Source organism: Vombatus ursinus, unplaced genomic scaffold (genome assembly GCF_900497805.2).
Source record: "Vombatus ursinus unplaced genomic scaffold, bare-nosed wombat genome assembly UNPS02014932.1, whole genome shotgun sequence".
Taxonomy (NCBI): Eukaryota; Metazoa; Chordata; class Mammalia; order Diprotodontia; family Vombatidae; genus Vombatus; species Vombatus ursinus.
The window spans coordinates 5,456,786-5,476,593 of NW_020954710.1; the positions used below are offsets into that span (position 1 = coordinate 5,456,786).

At 44.9% G+C, this 19,808-nt stretch overlaps 1 protein-coding gene across 3 annotated transcripts in view; it reads left to right on the plus strand.

Annotated features, from left to right (window-relative positions):
* Positions 1 to 15,891: 15,891 nt before the first annotated feature.
* MASP2 (mannan binding lectin serine peptidase 2) overlaps positions 15,892 to 19,808 on the plus strand; it is a 26,029-nt gene continuing 22,112 nt past the window's right edge. Inside the window, exons 1-5 of one of the 3 annotated variants that reach the window (XM_027843852.1) lie at positions 15,938 to 16,086; positions 16,708 to 16,930; positions 17,744 to 17,921; positions 18,405 to 18,536; positions 19,404 to 19,551. In XM_027843852.1, the coding sequence (XP_027699653.1) occupies positions 16,025 to 16,086; positions 16,708 to 16,930; positions 17,744 to 17,921; positions 18,405 to 18,536; positions 19,404 to 19,417 (609 nt within the window). In that variant the 5' untranslated portion in view covers positions 15,938 to 16,024 and the 3' untranslated portion in view covers positions 19,418 to 19,551. Of the gene's footprint in view, positions 16,087 to 16,707; positions 16,931 to 17,743; positions 17,922 to 18,404; positions 18,537 to 19,403; positions 19,552 to 19,808 lie in introns of those variants that run through there. The other 2 variants (XM_027843853.1, XM_027843854.1) reach the window with 2 other exon arrangements.

The window sequence follows — 19,808 nt, forward strand, 5'->3', positions numbered from 1 at the left end:
AAAGAAAAGAAAGGGGTATCGGCCATTGACCCTTCTCATTGGCTAGGAATGGAAGGGGCTGCCAGACTCGGGGTCAGGGTGGGTGTGTGGAGTTGGGAGGGGGGAAATGAGGGCAGCTACTGGAATCTGATTTGGTGTCATGGGCCTTCTAGCCCATCCCACAGAGAAATGGAACAAACATCCTCGAGGGTTCCTGACCCAGAATCCCCTCTACAACATGCCCAATGAGTGGTCAGCTAACCTCTGCTTAAAAACCTTTAGGGGTTGGGAAGCACCATTTACCTCACTAGTTGTTAGGTGGTTTTCCTCGATGTCCTGCTCAAACCATTTCTGCACATAGTTACAAGTGATTCCTCACTCGTGATAACCCTCCGAGGATGTGAAGACAACTACTAAGCTCTTCTCTGAACCCTCTCATCTCTGGCTTCTATATTCCCGGTTCTTCCAACAGATTCTTGTTTGACGAGGTTAACTGTCTATTTCGTGCCAAGCAATTTGAGGCTCTGGGAATACAGACAAAAATAAGGACACTGCCCTCAAGGACCTGATTTTCTTATTAGGCAGGAGCTTGATACCATACAATAATAAACCCTAGGAGTTGTTCAGGTGAGAGAAGAGAAGGCGAGAGAATAAGTGGGTGTGACATGATCTCAATAAGTATTTGGAGGTCTGTAACAGAAAATGAGTTTTGTTCTGCTGGGCTCCCCTGGGCAGAACGTGGAGCAATGGGGAGAAGAGCAAATTCTGGCTTTAAGGAAGGACAGACCCTGAAAGTGGACATCAGAATGGATGACTAGTTGGGTATGTTGTAGGGGGGACTCTTGCCTTAGATATGGGTGGTATCAAGTGACCTCTTGGGTCCTTTTCTAGATCTGTGATCCTTTTGTTCATGATTTCTGACACACATCCCATCCCAGGCTTTGAGAGTTTACAAATTGGATCTAGATCAAGGGATTTTAAATCAGTCTTTCCCTCTCCATGGTGCTGAACCAGGGTTCCCTGCCCTTCGTAGGCAGCGCCACACTGGGAGGTTTGGGATTATCTGGAGTCTAGATTTAGTTTGAGATCTAGTTCTAGAGTCTCATTCAGATTGGATCTGTGCCTTCCTCTCAATCTTCTCATTCTTGGCCCTCCCTCAAATCGACCCTGCTGAGGGAAGCCCAGTGATTATAAGGAAATGAGAGGGTTTAGATCTGAAGTGGTGAGTGAGGTACCAAGGAACATGTCCAGGTGGGTCCTGAGCTCTGGGCTGTGAGGGTCATGCAGAGAAGAAGCTATACTGGGAGGCAGGCACCTTAGTTCAGAGACCCAAGTCCACTCTGAAGAAGATGAGTGAGTACAGGTCACCTGGGGCGGGAGTGGGGTGTTCTTGGCGATTAAGGGAGAATGGCCAAGTTGCCCCTGCTTATCTGATGGAGGGGGTCTGGGAAGGAAGCAAGAGATTGAGGGCAAGAGAGAGGGCTAATGGTGGGGAAGAATAAGATTGACCAGCCCAAGAAGGATCAGAGAAACAGGTGGGGAAAGCTGTGGTCAATCTTAAGGAAGAAAGTTTGAGGACGAGGGAAGGGGGAATGGGGATGGGGTGCTGGGAGTTGAAGTCCACTCCACCCTTTTCTCTCCATCTCCCTACCTCAGATTAGCTGGGGTGGGGGCCAGAGACGCAGCAGTATCAGTGGCTCAGCTCCAGGGGATTAGGGGAGCAGCCCACTGGGGTCTGGCTGAAGAGGGAGGGGCTAAGCACCCCCAGTGTTGGTAGGGTTGCAGGATTGCAACTGTCTACCCTATGGATTTCTCCACAAGTCAGGGAGGATGGTGGTGGTGGTGGTGGTGGCGGTGGCGGTGGCGGTGGCGGTGGCGGTGGCGGTGATGGCCAGGATCTGAGTCCTGGCTGCTGGGCTTCTAGCAAAATGGCAAGAGGAATTAGGGAGTCCCAGGAGAAGAAAGCCAGTTCTCACTTCTATAAGGACAAGGAAACCAGGCAGATTCCCCACCTACACTGCTGGAGGTGGCCCAGAGCTGCGATGGGAAATTCTACATTATAGGAGGGGGAAGGGGGACTTAGGAGTCCAGTTCCTTAGCACCTCATTCCGCTGAGCAGGCACCTTAACACACCTCAGTACCTAGTCCCCAAACCTGTCTAGAAGGTCTTGGCTCCTGAGGTAGTGGGAGTGGGAGGTTATACCAGGATAAGTTTCCTTGAGATAACCAGATACTCCTGGCTAGGGGACATTCTCTATTCCTGGCTTTCCAGTCTGGATAGCTTTGGCTCACAGGGCATGAATATAAAGAAGGGTCATCTGTGTAAAGAGGGCTGTGGTGCAGGCACATTTCAGGAAAAACCTGGAAAGACTTGTCTGAACTGATGCAAAGTGAAATGAACAGACCAGGAAAACATTGTACACAGTATCAGCAACACTGTATGATGATCAACTATGAATGACTCTGCTCTTCTCAGCAACACAATGATCCAAGACAAGTACAAGGGACTCATGAAAGAAAATGCTATCCATATATAGATGAAGAAATGGACTCTGAATACAGATTGAAGCATATTTTTTTCACCTACTTTATTCTTTTTCATGTTTTTTTTCTTTTTGATGTTTCTTCTTTCACAATTGTGACTAATATGAAAATATGTTCTACATGATAGCACATGTATAACCTATATCAGATTGCCTACCATTTTCAGAAGAGGAGAGAGGAGGGAGAGGGAGAAAAATTTGGAACTCAAAATCTTGTAAAAATGAATGCTAAAAATTGTCTTGACGTGTAAGTGGGAAAAAAATAAAATACTATTAAGAAAGAGAGCTGTTGTGTGACTCAAAGGCAGGCAGGGTAGACATCTCTAGCTTCTTCTTCCCCTACCCTTGTCCAAAGAAGACTTTAATTCCTGTCAGGAGGAGAAACAGGAAGCTGGGGCCCACTCTGCTGTCCTTAGAGAAAGGAGGTACCAGACTAGGAGTATATCTCTCTGCTTCCTTAAATATTATTAGTCTACAGGATATGATCAGGTTCAATTGAACCTGTCATCATTATTGGGGGAAGACCTCAAGCTCTATATCCAAGGCTTGACCTCTTCCTCACCTAATACCAATTCCACAATGAATGCACATAGTGAATAGCGCAGAAGCCCATTTATCCAAATCATAGCAAAACAAATCAGAGAAGGAATTTATAGGAGAATATATACCAGACAATACAGAACGAAGGAGTTCTCCCACTGAGATGGAGATAACTCAGCTCAACCATTGGCTCAGAGCTGTGCCTCTGTCTCTTTTATTGTAGGCTGCACAATTTTAATCCCCACAGAGCCATAGACAACAAACCAATATCAATAATAAACATTCCAAATGCCTTAGCATCCAAATTAATAAACGTTACCTGAGCTACAAGAAGACTTAGTAACACAATAATGAAAGGAGACTTTAATATCACTCTCAGTTTTGGATAAATCTAGCAAAGATAAACAATGGGGGAAATATGGAACTGGACAATATTCTGGAGAAATTAGAGTTAAAAGATGTATGATGCCTTCTAAATGAGACTACAAAAGAATGTACATATTTCTCAGTACCACATAGAGCTTTTACAAAAATTGACCATGTACTAGGGGATAAAGGTATTGCAAACAAATGTAAAAAGGCAGAAATAGGTAGCATTTGGTAGCTATTATTATCCTCATTTTACAAATGAGAAAAATGAAGTAGATAAAGGCTAAGGGGTCCATCCTTGGTCACAAAGCTGTTAAATGTCTGAGGCAAGATTCCAATTCAGGTCTTCCTAACTCCAAAACCAACACTCAATCTTCTATGCCACCTAGAATTAGGAAGAATCAGGTTCAAATCTTTTTATTTAAGCTCTATGCCTCACTTTCTCATTTATAAAATGTGGGTATTAGATTTGATGGCCTCTAAGGTCGCTTCCGACTCTAAACCTAAAATCCTATAAACCATTCTGCCCTTCAGTGGATTCGAGGGGATAAAGTGCCAAGAATGAGGCTAGTGTAGGTGAGGGACAGGAACTGGGGCTGACAGTCTCAGGGAGGGGTATGCCCCTTCATGTCCTTCCCATTGCTTGGCCAAGAACAGAACAGAGTTTGGGAAGAACTGATCCTGAGAATGCTTGTGGAGTACCTGGAGGAGGATGGCCTCAGGGAGGCCTCCAAAGCCTGAAAGAGCTCCCTAAGACTCCCTCGGAAGAGAAGTAAGCTTCATCCACTTCTCTCCTTCCTCCAGGTACTGAAAAAAACTGGAAAACTTGTACCTTCTGCTAATTGCTCCCTGTAACGCCCAGCCTCCCCAGTTCCCCCAGGGTCCTAGTCTGGGTCTCCGGGTTCATTATCTCAGCTTGCTGCATCTGACATTTTATTCATTGCTCTAAGGTAAATTGGTCTCTCCTATAAAGGGCAAATTGGTTCAATGGACAGAGCACTGACCTTGGTCAAGTCATAATCTCCCTGGGTCTCAGTTTACTCAATTATAAAATGAAGGAGTCAGACTAAAGAGGTGGCCTCTGAGACCCCTTCCAGCTCTAAATCTATGATCCTACATTTATTTAAATATAACCTTCCCATCCCCCAACAAATTAACATCTACCCTTGTCCTTCTGCCTGGACCAAACTTCATATAGAGTGTTTTGTGTTGAAAAATAAAGTGAGTCTGTGAGTCAAAGCTTCAGTGATCATGCACTTTGAGGTCTTCTCTTGGTAAAAGAGCCAAGGGTAGAGGAGAGGAGATAATGGCTTCTGTTCACATCCTGGCCTCTGCTGACGATAAATGAAAGATACGATCTGCCCTGATATGCAGGTGGCGGGCATAGAACCACAATGACAACCACAGAGATACCTAGACACACAGAAACACACACTTCCCATATCACCGCTCCTACAGCTAAGTTCCCTGGACCTTCTACAGTACCGACACCCTATCCTCTCCTAAGACCATGGCTGGTCCTGAGGAAGTTGGAGGGAGGAGAGAAGTGGGAAGCAGGCTGGGTTTGGAACTTGGTGGGACAGAGTAGACACTCCAGTCCTAAGTGTTGGGAAAGGATGAGGGCAACTAAGTTAGACTCACTGACAGCTTGGGTTTGTCCAACAGAGATAGACAGTGACTTACAACATAGAATGTAAAAGCTGGAAGGAACCATAGAATATGGAATATCAGAACTGGAAGGGACGTTAAGGCATAGAATGTCAGAACTAGGAGGGATCTTAGAACACAGAATGACTTAGAACATGGAATGTCAGGGCTAGAGGGGTCCTTGGAACGTAGACTATCTGACAAAGCTGAATGTCTTCTTAGAACATAGAATATCAGAATTAGGAAGGGTCTTAAAGAATGACTTAGAACAGAATGTCAAGGCTGGAAGTCCTTAGAATATAGACAGCCCAAGCTATATCATTCCTTAGAACACAGACCGTCAGAGCTTAGAACAGAGAACAGGTTCTTAGAACAGAGAATGCCACAACTGGGAGAGCCCTTAGAACTCAGGGTGTCAGAGCTGGGAGGGCCCTTAGAACACAGAATATCAGGGCTGGGAGGGCCCTTAGAACACAATGTCAGAGCTGGAAGGGGCCTTTGGCAGAGTGTCAGAACAAGGAGAAATCTTAAAACATGGAATGACTTAGAACATTGAATGTTAGGGATGGAAGGACCCTTAGAACACAGACTGTTGGGGCTGAGGCCTTAGAACTTAGAATATCAGAGCTGGAAAGGGTCTTAGAACAAAGACTGGCTGGAATGTCAAGGCTGGAAGGACCATTAGAACATAGACTGTCAGAGCTAGAGCACCCCTTAGAACATAGGTGCCAAAGAAGTGGCCCATGGGCTGGTCTACAACACTCTTGAGTACAACCTGAACTAGATTAAAATATAATTGGGAAACACTTAACAGAATAAATTAAAATATAATATAACATGGCTAAGATTACATTTTAAAACCAAGTCAATCTGCGGCCTACAAGATCCTTACGTATAGATCAAAAACAGCCTCTTTTTCATTTTGAGTCTGACACCACCGCCCTAGAACATAGAATGTCCAAGCTGGAAGGAATCTTGGAGACCATGTAGTTTGACTCTCCCATTTTATAGGTAAGAAAACAGGCCCAGAAAGTTTCCCTTCCTTTCTTCTTTCTTACTCACTAAGCCACCACGATGCCCTGAGCTCTCCTGGAGAAAAAGAGGAAGGAAGAACCCTGGTTCTTAGGAGTCAGTTCCATCTGGTAGAGAAGGTGTGGCAGACCCTAAGAGTTGGAACCAGTAAATTCCTTCCAAGCAACGTCAGACTTGGTGTGGTTGTCCGCATGGGATGAGAAAAGTCAGGGCAGGCAGTACCCAGAGCCAGGTCAGACTAACCTGGGGCAGGGACACCAGCAGAAGGGATCTGAGTGGGCTGCCACGCCCCATCACCCACCCATCCTCTCAGCCCCCACTTCACAGAATTAAATGAATGAATGAATGAATGAAAAAGCATTTGTTTGGCGCTTACTATGTGCCAAGCACTAAGCTAAGTATGGAGATGCAAATCTAAAATTCTAATTGGGAGAGGAATATTGGCCAGGGAGAGGCACTTCGGTCCATGGTGATTGAGGCATAGGGGAATAGAGTGACACAACCCATCCAGAGGTGAGTTGACCATGGTTCAGGATTTTAAAACTGGTTTGGGATGGGAGAGGTTTGGAGAGAGGTACAGGCTTCCTACTGGGCTAGTAAGACAGTTGTGGAGGTGATGGTGGAGGGAAAGTGAAACATGGCGCCACGGCCTGGATTTACTTAAACTGTGTCAGGGAGTCAGTCACTAATCAGGACAGCAAGGTCCCAAGGAAGAAGTCCCTTTCAGGTTTGGTCTGTGGGGGGGGGGGGCAGGGGGGAATTCCATATTTCTCAAAGATTTTTAAGCTCATGAAACACTTCACATAGGTAAACTGGTTGGGGTCTCTCAACTGGTAGAGAGTCTGGAGGGTTTTATGCTCATTTTATAGCTGAGAAAACTGAGGCTGACAGAAGTTAAACAATACAGCAGAAGAACTTCAGGATGGAGAATCACACAGAACGTAGGTCTGACCTAAAGGACCGGAAACCCACCTCGGACTCTCACTAGCTCTGTGATCTTGGGCAGATCACCTCTCCCAGCCTCTGTTTCCTCATCGTTAAAAAATAAAGGAATTGGACAAGCTGACTTCTAAGGCCCCTGCCGGCTCTCAACCTACAATGCTATGATTCTGTGATGCAGAATTAGGAAGATCCAGATTCAAATCTCACCACAGACACATGTCATATGAGACTGATTAAGGCATTTAAATGTTTCTGAACCTCAGATTCCCCATCTGCAAAGTGGGAATAATAATAGCTCTAACCTTGGGTATGTGAAATTGTTAACCTTCTGCACAAACAAAATTAATGCATCTAGTATGAGGAAGCAGTCAAACAAAGATTTGGTATTATACATATCTTTGTGTGTATATTTACACACAAATATATACACACCTATATTTACATGTTTATACCTATCTACACACACACACACACACACACACACACACACACTCACTTTTTTTTTTAAACTGGCTGTCCCTCATTCCTAGAATTCTCTCCCTCTTCATCTCCTGCCTCTTGGTTTTCTTAGCTACCTTCAAATTCCAGCTAAAATCTCACTTTCTTCAAGAAGCTTTTCTTGGTCTCTGACAACCACAATCACAACAACAATTACTACTACTACTACTACTACTACTACTACTACTACTGCTGCTGCTGCTGCTACTACAATAATAATAATGATAATTTTAAAAAATCTTACACTTAAATAATATTTTATATTTTATAAAGTACTTTAAAAATACTATCTTGTTTGATTTTCACAACCACCCTGGGAGATATGTGGCATTATTTTTTTAAGAAAGTAAAAAATTATGCTTCAATCTGCATTCAGACTCCATCAATTCTTTCTCTGAATATGGGGACAGCATTTTCCATTGTAAGTCCCTCAGAATTGTCTTAGATCAGGGATGGGGAATCTTTGGCCTCAACACTCTGAGTCCTCAAGTGCAGCCCTTTGACTGAGTCCAAACTACTTCATTCTGTGAAGTTTGGATTCAGTCAAAGGGCCTCACTTGAGGACCTAGAGGACCACATGTGGCCTCGAGGCTGAAGGTTCCCCACCCCGTCTTAGATCATTGTATTGCTGAAAATAGCCAAGTCATTCACAGCTGATCATCCTATAATATTGCTATAACTGTGTACAAAGTTCTCCTGGTTCTGCTCACTTCATTCAGCATCAGACCATACAAATCTTTCCAGGTTTTACTGAAGTCAGCATGTTCATCATGTCTTATAGCACAATAATATTCCATTACATTCGTATACCACAACTTGCTCAGCCATTCCCCAATTGACGGGCATCCCCTCAATTTCCAATTCTTTGCCACCACAAAAAGAGCTGCTATAAATGTTTTTATACACATAGGTCCCTTTTTTTTAATCTCTTTGGGATACAGACCTAGTAGTGGTATTACTGGGTCAAAGTGATGGGGTAAAAACCTGGGTATCCTAGTGTCTTGAAAGAATTAAAATTCACTCAGACAGTCTCCAATTTAAGGAAAGGCATTTATTGGGGTAACGCACCCAGGTGGTTCCTGCATCAATGTGGGAGAGACAGAGCACAGGCAGGAGGCCCGCTTACCTAAGGGAGGCAGGTCCTGCTTCTCCTAAGAGGCAGAGCAATTATTGGGGTTAGGTATCTGGTCTATATATAGCTGGATGGGATAGTGGAAGGGGAGGAGGGGCAGGCATAGCTCTGGAATGTGTGTGATATCTGATAATCCAGAGGTGCCTTTATCATACAAATAAGCAAGGAGAATAGGAAAGGGGAGGAGAAGAGCTGTCAGGTTAATTGGGGGTGCTTTGTGAAAGCACACAGGTTAAGTGCACAGTGTGGTGGGGGGGCTTCAATGCATAATCTTCTTTGATCACTTTTTCTGGCTAGTCACATCCTGCATCTTATCTCATATCTCACATCCTACATCCTGCTTGCTCCATCTGCCTCAAGCACTCCTATCTGCCTCACTTCATCAAGAGTTTATACACAGTTTTATAGCCCTTTGAGCATAGTTCCAAATTGCTCTCCAGAATGGTTGGATCAGTTCACAACTCCACCAACAATGCATTAGTGTCCTAATGTTCCCACATCCCCTCCAAAATTTGTCATTTTCCTTTTCTGCCATATTAGCCAATCTGATAGGTGTGGGGTGGTACCTCAAATTTGTTTTAATTTGCAATTCTCTAATCAATAGTGATTTAGAGCATTTTTTATATGACTATAGACAGCTTTGATTTCTTCTTCTGAAAACTACTTTGACCATTTATCAATTGGGGAATGACTAATATTCTTACAAATTTTACTCAATTCTCTATATATTTGAGAAATGAGTCCTTTATCAGAGAAACTTAGTGTAAAATTTTTTCCCAATTTCCTGCTTTCCTTCTAATCTTGGGTGCATTTGCTTTTGTTTATGCAAAACTTTTAATTTGATATAAACAAAATTATTCATTTCATATCCCATAATGTTTTCTATCTCTTACTTGATCAATACATGCTGTTTTAATCATATTTTACAGAGGAAGAAACTGAGGCTATGAAAGATAAAGTGACTTGCCCCTGAAAACAGAACTAGTAATTCTGAGGCAAGATTTGAATTCCAGTCTTCTCAACTCTGGCTATAGCACTCTATCTACTGTGCCACCTAGATGCATCTAGGTGCTACTGCCTTCTCTCTGTTGATTATCTACAATTTATCCTGTCTATAGCTTGTTTACACATAGGTGTTTGCATGTGGCCTTCCCCATTAGACTGGGAACTCCTTGAGGGCAGGGACCGGGTTTTTTTTGTATCCCCAGTGCTTAGCATAGTGCCTGGCACGTTGCAAGCAATTTCTGGTTGCTGTTATTGTCGCTATCAAAGAAGATGAACAGACCTCAAAATAACAATTACACACCAAATGAAAGAAAGCCCCAAATGACCATGTGACATGTGGCAAACCATGTGAAAGAATGTTCTAAAGTCACTGATAATAAGAGAAAAGCAAATCAAAACAACTCTGAGGTTTCTTTTTACACATAAAATTGGCAAAGATGATAAAAGATAGAAATAGCCAACGTTGGGGGGGAGGGCGAGTTGTGGGAAGATAGGCACCCTGGTGCATTGACAGTGGAGCTCTGATTTAGTACACTCCCTTTGGAAAGCACCTTGTAATTGTGTAAATCAAGTGACTAAAATGACTAAAAATATTCTTTGCTTAGGAGCATTCACTACTAGGCATATACTCCAAGGAGGCTACTGATAAGGAGAAAGATTATATATATACTGAATTATTTATAACTGTACGTTTGGTGCTAGCAAAGAACTGGAAACAAAGTAGATGCCTATCGATTGGGGGATGATTGGACATACTGTGCTCCATGAGGGTAATTGGAATATGATTGTGCTGTAAGAAATGTGTGTGATGCATTATGTGATGTGATGTGGCTCTTCTCAGCAATGTAAGGATCTAAGACAACTCCAAAAGACTCATGATGGAAAATGCTATCCAGGGGCAGCTAGGTGGCACGGTGGATAGAGTACTGGCCCTGGAGGACCTGAGTTCAAATCCAGCCTCAGACACATAACACTTGTTAGCTGTATGAACCTGGGCAAGTCACTTAACCCCATTGCCAAACCAAAAAAAAAAAAAAAAGAAAGAAAGAAAGAAAAGAAAATGCTGTCCACATCCAGAGAAGGAACTTTAGAGTCTGAATGCATATGGAAGCATCATATTTGATCTCTTTTTTGTTGTTGTTTTGTTTTGTTTCTTCTTTCTCATGGTTCCTCCTATTGGTCATAATTCTTCTTTACAACATGACTAATGTGAAAATATATTTAATAAGAATGTATATGGGGGGGGGTAGAGCCAAGATGGTGGAGTAAAAGCAGTGACTTGCTTGAGCTCTCCCCCAAACCCCTCCAGATACCTGTAAAAAGCTGATTCTAAACAAAGTCTAAAGCAGCAGAACCCACAAAAGACAGAGTGAAACAAATTTCCAACATGGAAAGATGATATTTGTAACTCATGAGACCTTTCTCAGTATTATGGTACTTGGAGAGCATATATATAGAGACAGAGGGCACAGGGTGAGTTGAATATAAAGGGATGATATCTAAAAATTAAAATTAAGGGATGAGAGAGGATTGTACTGGGAGAAGGAGAAAGGGAGAGGTAGAATGTGGTAAATTATCTCACGTAAAAGAGGCAAGAAAAAGTTTTTACAGTGGAGAGAAAGAGGGGAGAGGTAAGAGGGAATGAGTGAATATTATTCTTATCAAATCTGGAGGAATTACTCTTAAGGAGGAATAACACACACACTCAATTAGGGATGGAAATCTATCTTATCCTACAGGAAAATAGGGGGGAAGGGGGATAAGAGAGGGGAGGATGATAGAAGGGAGGGCAGATTGGGAAAGGGGGTAATCAGAAGCAAACACTTTTGAGGAGGGATAGGATCAAAGGAGAGATTAGAATAAATGGGGAATGGGATAGGATGGAAGGAAATATAGTCAGTCTTTCACAACATGACTATTACGGAAATGTTTCGCATGACTACACATGTATGGCCTATATCGAATTGCATGCCTTCTCGATAAGGGTGGGTGGGGAGGAAGGAAGGGAGAGAAATTGGAACTCAAAGTTTTAAAAACTAATGTTAAAAATAGTTTTTACATGCAACTGGAAAATAAGATATACAGACAATGGGGTATAGAAATCTATCCAGCCCTACAGGAAAATAGAAGGGTAAAGGGATAAGAGAAGGGAGGGAGGTGATATAAGGGATGACAAATTAGGGGAAGGGGTATTCAGAATGCATGCCACTTGGGGTGGGGGGAGGGGAGAGATAGGGAGAAAATTTAAAACTCAAAATCTTGTGGAAGTGAATGTTGAAAACTAAAATAAACTAATTAAAAAAGAAATGTGTGTGATGAATTCAAAGAAGCCTGGGTAGATCTCCATGAACTGATGCAGGGTCAAGAAGACAATAGACATAAAGACCACAACAATGTAAATGTAAAGAACATAACCACAAAACAGGTGAATGTTGCAAAATTACCAAGAATGAGCCTCACTCCAAAGAAGAGAGATGAGAAGACCCCTCCTCCCATACCTTTGCAGAGGTGGGAGATTCATGGATGTGGAACATTGCATATATGTTCAGACTTTTTCAATGTGCTGATTGATTTTGCAGACTTTTTTATTTTCCCTTTTTTTCTTTAAAAAATAATTTTAAAAAATATTAGAATGGCTCTCTGGGAGTGAGTAGGGAGATGGATATAGGGAGAAATTTAGGCAATGTGAAAACAAAAGATCATTAAATAATAATAATAATAAGTAAGAGTTTGAACTTCACAGGGTTGTTAGAGATGGAGACTGGACCTAGGATTTTGTTGATAGAGGGAACTCCTTCTATCAGAGCAGTTCAGTCACTCATAGTCTCATAGAGTTTGTTGCCTAGAGCACTAAGAGAGTTAAGTGACATGTCCAGGGTCACACAGCCAGGATGGGTCAGAAGTGAGAGCTGCACCCAGATTTTTGTGGTTTGGAGGTCTACTCTCTTTCTTCGTGGCCACTCTTCCTCTTGTAGGGTTGCTGTGAAGAGCCAATGAAATAATGTAAATGAAAAAAAAATAAAGAATGTAAATGAATTGTATTGTAAAATTGAAAGCCAAAGTAAATAAATTATAAACTTTAAAACAAATAAAATAATATTAGTGAAGTACTTAGCACAGTGCCTAGCACATAGTAGGCATCTGATAAATACTTGGTCCCTTCCTCCCTGACATGCTAGCTACCTGGCACAAAATGCTTTATGTCTAGGCTGCACTTCTGAATTAGTAAAATCAGGGTCAGGGGGATTAATTTATATCAGGGATTCGTAGCCTGGGTTTTGTGAACTTTTACAAAAATATATATAAATTAAAAAAAATTCTTAGAACCATATTTCAATATGATAGATTTCCTGTGTAATTCCATCTGTTTTGTTTTATACATTTAAAAACATGACCAGACATAGCCAAAGGGATCCAGGATACAAAAAAGGTCATGAACCCCTGGTCCAAATGATCTCCAAGTTTCTTTCCAGCTCTAAATTCAACATTTACTTTCATCAACTGCCTCAAATGCCTTGGAAATTGAGTCAAGACTCCACACTCTCAAACTCTACCAAGATTTGCCAGATAACATGTAAGAGGACTGTGGGGGTGGGAGTAGAGAGGAATGCTGCTTGTTTCTGCCCATGTTGGTGATGTGCCGAGGGTCTGTCTACGTATGGCTCAGAGAGAGGCAAGAATAAACAACTCTATGTCTCCTCCCCCAACTCCTCTCCAAAAGAGTCACTGATTCCTGTCAGGAGGGGAAGAAGGAGGTTGGTTCCAGAATTTGGCCACTCTGTTCTTCTCAGAGAAAGGAGATACCAGGCTAGAATTAAATCTAACTGCTCCTTTAAATATCATTAGTCTGGGAATGTAACTTTTAAGTTCAAACTACAGTTCCTGGTTGCTATTTTTTTTTTAATGGGAAAAGGAATGCCCCAAACTCTACATCCAAAGCTTAACCCACCCCTCTTCCCACCAGGTGCCAGTTCCACAAGGAAGATACATAGCAAATCATGAAGAAACCCATTTATCCAAGTAGATATCAAAATAGAAATCAGAGTGAATGTACATAGGAGAACATGTATCAGACAGTACAGAATGAATGTTTCCCCTTCGGGAGAACAACTCAGCCAAGAGAAAGAGAATTCCAGATCTCACCCAAGGGGAAAATTCTCCCTGAAATTTCTAGTGTAGCAAGCCGGGAATAAGGACAAGATCAAAGTTCTACATGTTGGTTTCTTTTCTTTTTTGCACTTAATAGTATTTAATTTTTTTCCAATCACATGTAAAGATAATTTTCAACATTCATTTTTCTAAGATTTTGAGTTCCAAATTTTTCTTGCTCCCTCCCTCTCCTCCCCCTTCCCAAGACAGCAAGCGATTTGGCATTAGTTATACATGTATAATCATGTTAAACATATTTCCACATAGTCATGTTGTAAAAGAAGAATCAGAACAAAAGGGGAAAACCATGAGAAAGAAAGAAAAAAAAAACAAAGAGAGCTAATAGTATGCTTTGATCTGCATTCGGACTCCATAGTTCTTTCTCTGGATGTGGATAGCATTTTCCATTACGAGTCTTTTGGAATTGTCTTGAATCATTGCATGGCTGAGAAGAGCTAAGTCTATCATAGTGGATCACTGCACAATGTTGCTGTTACTGTGTGCAATGTTCGCCTGGTTCTGCTCACTTCACTCAGCATTAGTTCATGTTACATGTTGGTTTCTTCTTAGAGTGTTTCACTCCTTTTAGCAACTGTAGAAAGGTTAGAATTGAACATCTTCTCCCTCAAAGCTGGAAGCCAGAAGAGCATGAGTCTCATATCTCCTGCTTTCACAAAATCCGCCAGTATGGGTCATTGAATAATCAATCTCCACCAACAAGAAGAGAGTTCTATATAATTGGCCCTTGGAGCCTATGGTTACAAATGATAAAAGCTAGCATTTAAATGATGCTTTGCATTTTGCAAATTGTTTTTGCAATGATCTCATTTGATTTTCACAACAACTTTGGGAGGTAGGTTTTATTATTATCCCTTTTTTAACATATGAGGAAACTGAGGCAGACAAAGGACTTGCTCAGGGTCACGCAGCTAGTATCTGTGCTGGATTTGAATTCAGGTCTTCCTAACTCCAGGTCCAGCACTCTATCCATTTCACCACCTAGCTGCCAAATGTCTGGTATAGAGGAAAGAATGCTGGATTTAGCTAATGAGATCTGGATTCACATTGTCTGATTATAATGAGCAAGGTTGGAAGAAAGATGACAAAGTGTGCCTTCCTCCCTTCTTCACAGAGATGGGGAACAATGAGTGTGGACTGCTATAGACATTGCCAGGTAGGCTGGCTGGTTTTGCTGAACTGTCTTTGTCACCTGCCCCCTCCCCTTACTTTTTTATTCAATTACTAGGCATGTCTCTCTGGGGAGGAGATGGGGAAGGGATTTATTTTGACATAAAGGAGGGGTATAAAAATAAAAGATGTCATTAAAAATTATGTATGTATGAAAAAAGGAAATAGATCTGAGTTCATAGCTCACCCCTGACACATCATCTGTGTGACCCTGGGCAAGTCACTAAACGTCTCTGCTCTTTAAGCCCCTCATCTGTAAGGACAATCATAACTGTAGTATCGATCACGTAGGGTCGTTGTGAGGAGACCCCAATAAGATCATGTGTGCAGAACATTATGTAATCTCTGAAGCACAATAGAAGCGTCAGTTGGGGAGAAGACTATTAATTTACTTCCATAACTAACACCCACAGAGAGCAGGTAGCATTTGAACCCAGGCCTTCTGATTCCAAGAGTCGTGATATGGGGAGATTAAAGATAGATTGACAGACCTGGGAATCATCTACATGGAGAGGATAATTGAACCCAGGGAACTGAGGAAGTCACCAAGGGAAATAATACGGAGGGAGAAGGGAAATCCCTTTGGGGACCACTATGGTTAGTGGATATGACCTGGAGGCGGATGGCCAGAGAGTCAGGTGCCTTTGGCGTCAGCAGGGCACAAGCAGGCTCTCAGCAGGGGCCCAGGGGCTAGGGCTGGTCTCCCTCTGCTCTCTGGAGGCCCTTTGGGCAGTCTGGCTGCCTCTCAAAAGGCCTGACTCCCACCCCCACCACACTCCATTGCTTTGTCCCACACTAGGGGAGAGAGCATACTCTCCTCCCTGGCCCCTCCCCTGCCTGAGCTCCCAGGAGGTGGTGGGAGGCAGTGGAGGACGGCTCTACTTGGGACCCAGAAACTGACCCAGAGAGTTTCGCTTACTGCCCGTTCAGGCTGGATTCCCAGAAATACTGGATCAGTGAAGGGGGTGGGGGTAGACCTAGATAAACAGATCAAAGGTGAATGGGGCCTTGCAGGCCACTGAGTGAGATCCAGCTAGGAGACGGGAACATGGACTTCCTGAGGTGAGTGGGGCAAGGGGCTGATACTACCCCATCTAGGAATACCATGAAATTTCCACCATCCTGGAGAGGGGAAGAGGAGGGGATCGTTCTACTGGGGCCTTGGCCCTGGGCCTCAGCCCTTGCCTTTTTGAGCCCAGCATCAGAACCAGGTCCCCTGACCGAAATCCTTCATTCAGCCTTCCTTTATGTCCAAACTGAACTTTCTGTCCCCTAAGCCCTGATTCCTGAGCCCTGGTCCTCACCCCTGTGCCTGTGATTCATAGTTTCTGTATCTCAGACACCATAACAGGCTTTTCATCAGTAGCCCACATTTGTCAAGATTTAAACTATGGCTGATTAAGCCATCTCCAGATCCCAATCTTGTGCCCTTAACCCTCATTCCCAAGCCCCCAACCTTTAACCCTCTATCCCCCTGACCCACCACTCCTGTCCCGGTCTCTAATCCAAATAATTTAAATCCAGACCCTTGATCTCGTCCTCCTGGCTCCCTGGCCTCTTCCCCTTGTCCTCCGTCTGAATCCCCCAACCTTGGATCCCGGTCCCCCAAACTCTCGCCCCTTGTCTCCTTACCCCTCAGCCTCTATGTCCCCACTGCCCTCCTCATGCCCTGGCAACTCCCAGCAGGCTGAGTCTCTTACTGGCAATGGTGATGCAGCAAGTGGGCAGCAGCCCATGGCCAAAGGCCGTATTTGGACGCCTCACATCCCCCGGCTTTCCCGAAGTGTACCCCAACAATGAGGAGCAGAGCTGGAACCTGATAGCCCCCCCTGGCTACCGAATCAGTCTCTACTTCACCCACTTCAATCTGGAGCTGTCCTATCTCTGCGAATACGACTTTGTGAAGGTATCTCGGAGCCAGAGCCGTTGGGTGTGTAGGGAGGGTAATCCAAGGCCAGGGGGCAAAAGGAATTTGGAAAGAAGCCAAGTCCTTGTTGGACTGCTGCTGGATAATGTCTCAGGCTCTAGCTGTGTGACCCTGAGCAAGTCTCTTAACCATTCTACCTTCCTGTGCCTCAGTTTCCTTATCTGTCCAATGAGGAGGTTGGGCTCCATGGCCTCTAAGGTCTGACATGGGGAGAATGGGCAGCCCCTTAGGACCAGGAAGCCTTGGGAGAGGAGGGAAGACTGGCAGCCACTGCAGCTTCTGTAGTCTTAACCACTTAATAGATGCTCGTTGACCAGTCAGGGCCCAGGGTAAAGGGTGGGACCTTCAGTTCTAGAAGTAGGTGGAAGCTGGAATGTGGGTGACATTCACCAGACCACCCAGCTCCTCTCTAAACAGAGTAGACACATTTGCCTACCTACTATGATTTATATGGACCCTCCCCATTTTTATTTGTAATCTCCTCATTATACAAATGAGGAAACTGAGGCACAGACAGGTGAAGGGACTAGTTCAGAGTCATACAGCTAGTAAGTGTCTGAAGCAGAATTTGAACCCAGGTCTTCCTGACTCCAGGCCCAGGGCTGTATTCACTGCCCCACACTGCCTACCCCACCTCAGGGAGACTGTTAAGACCCAGGGGCTGCTCACAGCTCTGTTGGCATAAGGACTGGTAGAGCCAGACGGGGAGGGAGGATGTCATAAGGGGCACCCATGGAGGAAGGGCGGGGGACTGATAATTCCTCCTCTCTCTTTGTCCTGCCCGGGAGGCAGCTCTACTCTGGGGACAAGCTGCTGGCCACGCTGTGTGGGCAGGAGAGCACGGACACCGAGCGGGCGCCTGGCAACCACACCTTCCACTCAGTGGGCAGCAACCTCCGCGTCGTCTTCCGCTCTGACTATTCCAATGAGAAAGATTTCACTGGCTTTGAGGCTTTCTATGCCGCTGAGGGTGAGTGGGTCGGTGGGCCAGGGCTGTCAACTTAAGTGAAGGGGGGGAGCTCCCCTCAGTGAAGGATCTAACCTGATCCGCCCACACACATCCTGTGCCTCAGTTTCCCCATCTGAGAAACTGAGTATATGCCAACCGGCTCCCCTCTTTGCCTATTTCCCAAAGAGCTAGGGTCAAACGTAATATCTGAGACAGAGATGAAAGGGACCTTAGAGAATGTCTACTCCAACTCCCATACCCATTTCACAGGTGAGGAAACTAAGACCAAGAGAGGAAATTACCAGCTAAAGTTCCCAGCAGGATCTAAGAACACACTGGGCAATCAGTTGAATCCATGGACGACTTGATTGATAAGAATTCTTTCCCACTCAGGAACCCATGCCCCTCCTTCCTTCTCTGCTACAGCAGGCCTGGCCTAACTCTCTCCCTGGCCCCAGGGGGCTGGAAGTGTGATGCATCACCACCTGTCTCTCTCTCCTGCAGACATTGATGAGTGCCAGGTGCCACCTGGAGCAGACCCCATCTGTGACCACTACTGCCACAATTATCTGGGCGGCTTCTACTGCTCCTGCCGAGCAGGCTTCAAACTCCACAAAGACAAGCACACCTGCTCAGGTGAGAGGCTGCTCCATCCTGCCTGCCCCCCACCTTCCCAGCTCTCCCCCACCCTCGTCTTCCTCCCTGCCTTGTCTGAACACTGCGGGAGGCTCAACGCCCGCCATTCTGCATCTACAGGCTACCAACCAGGACCCTTGGGTTAATGAGAAGGCATTCCCTCCTCCCCGAGCTGAGGGTGACCCGATCCCTCCAAGAGGCTTCCCCCAGCGTGACCCTCGGGGTGTGGGAAGGGGTTGGGAAAAAGCTGACACAAAGATGCTATCGTGGCGAGAGCAGAGGCTCTGGGTTCAAATCCCACCCCTGATGTTGACCACCTACACGACCTTAGGCAAATCACATCACTTTTCTATACCTCAGTTCCCTTCTCTGTAAAATGAGGAGGCCTCCAAAGTCCCTCCCAGCTCTCGGTTCATGCCCTCATAATGGGACAGCTTGGGTTTTTACCTCCTTCCTATTTCTTCCACCTTTCCTTGCCTCCCACCTGCTCTAACTTCTATTCCCCATGGCTGTCTGGTGTCTGGCTTCCTTCTGGGTCATGGTCCCTGACCCCGGCCTCTTCCAGGGGATACAAACATGTGAGCACCCACTGGTGGCCAGGCCTGGGGTGCAGATCTTGGCTCTGTGGGGCTGATCCTGGTCTGATGGAATTCCTGCGGCCTTTATAAGAAATACTATTATTACTGTTATTCTTATTGTACCAAAGCAGGCCATTTTCTGCTCTCCTGCCTCCGTCTCCTTGGACAATCTCCCTGGCTTCCCTGACCCTCAGCTCCCACTCCCCACCCCTGTCTCAGGGTGAGAGCTGAAAGCCTCGCTTTTCAGGGTAGCCTCTGATATCATTTCTCTCCTGTCTTTATTTTCCAGCACAAGATAATTAACGCCCCCTTAGCCAGGAAAGCCAGTGAGGGTCCTGGGGCCAGGGATGGGCATGGGCCCTGCTGAATGAAGCATCAGTGCCTAGAGGCAGCTTTCTGCTGCCCACCACAGACAATAAACCTGGCTTTCTCCCAGTGCTGGCCAGCGGCCGCCTCCAGGCGTGTCTTTGTGGGGGAGGGCAGGCCAGGGACCCAGAGGGCCAGGTTGGGAAGCAATGCTGCGGTCTTGGAGGCCAGCCCCTTCTGCAAGGGAAGTGGCTAGGGGCTACTGATCTAGGGGGCTAAGAAAGGGCACGAGACGTCAGCTGTTTTCTCCTCATCTTTCTCCCTTTTCACAGAATCAGGGAATGTCAGGGCTGGGAGGGCCCTTGGAACAGGGGATGTCAGGGCTGGG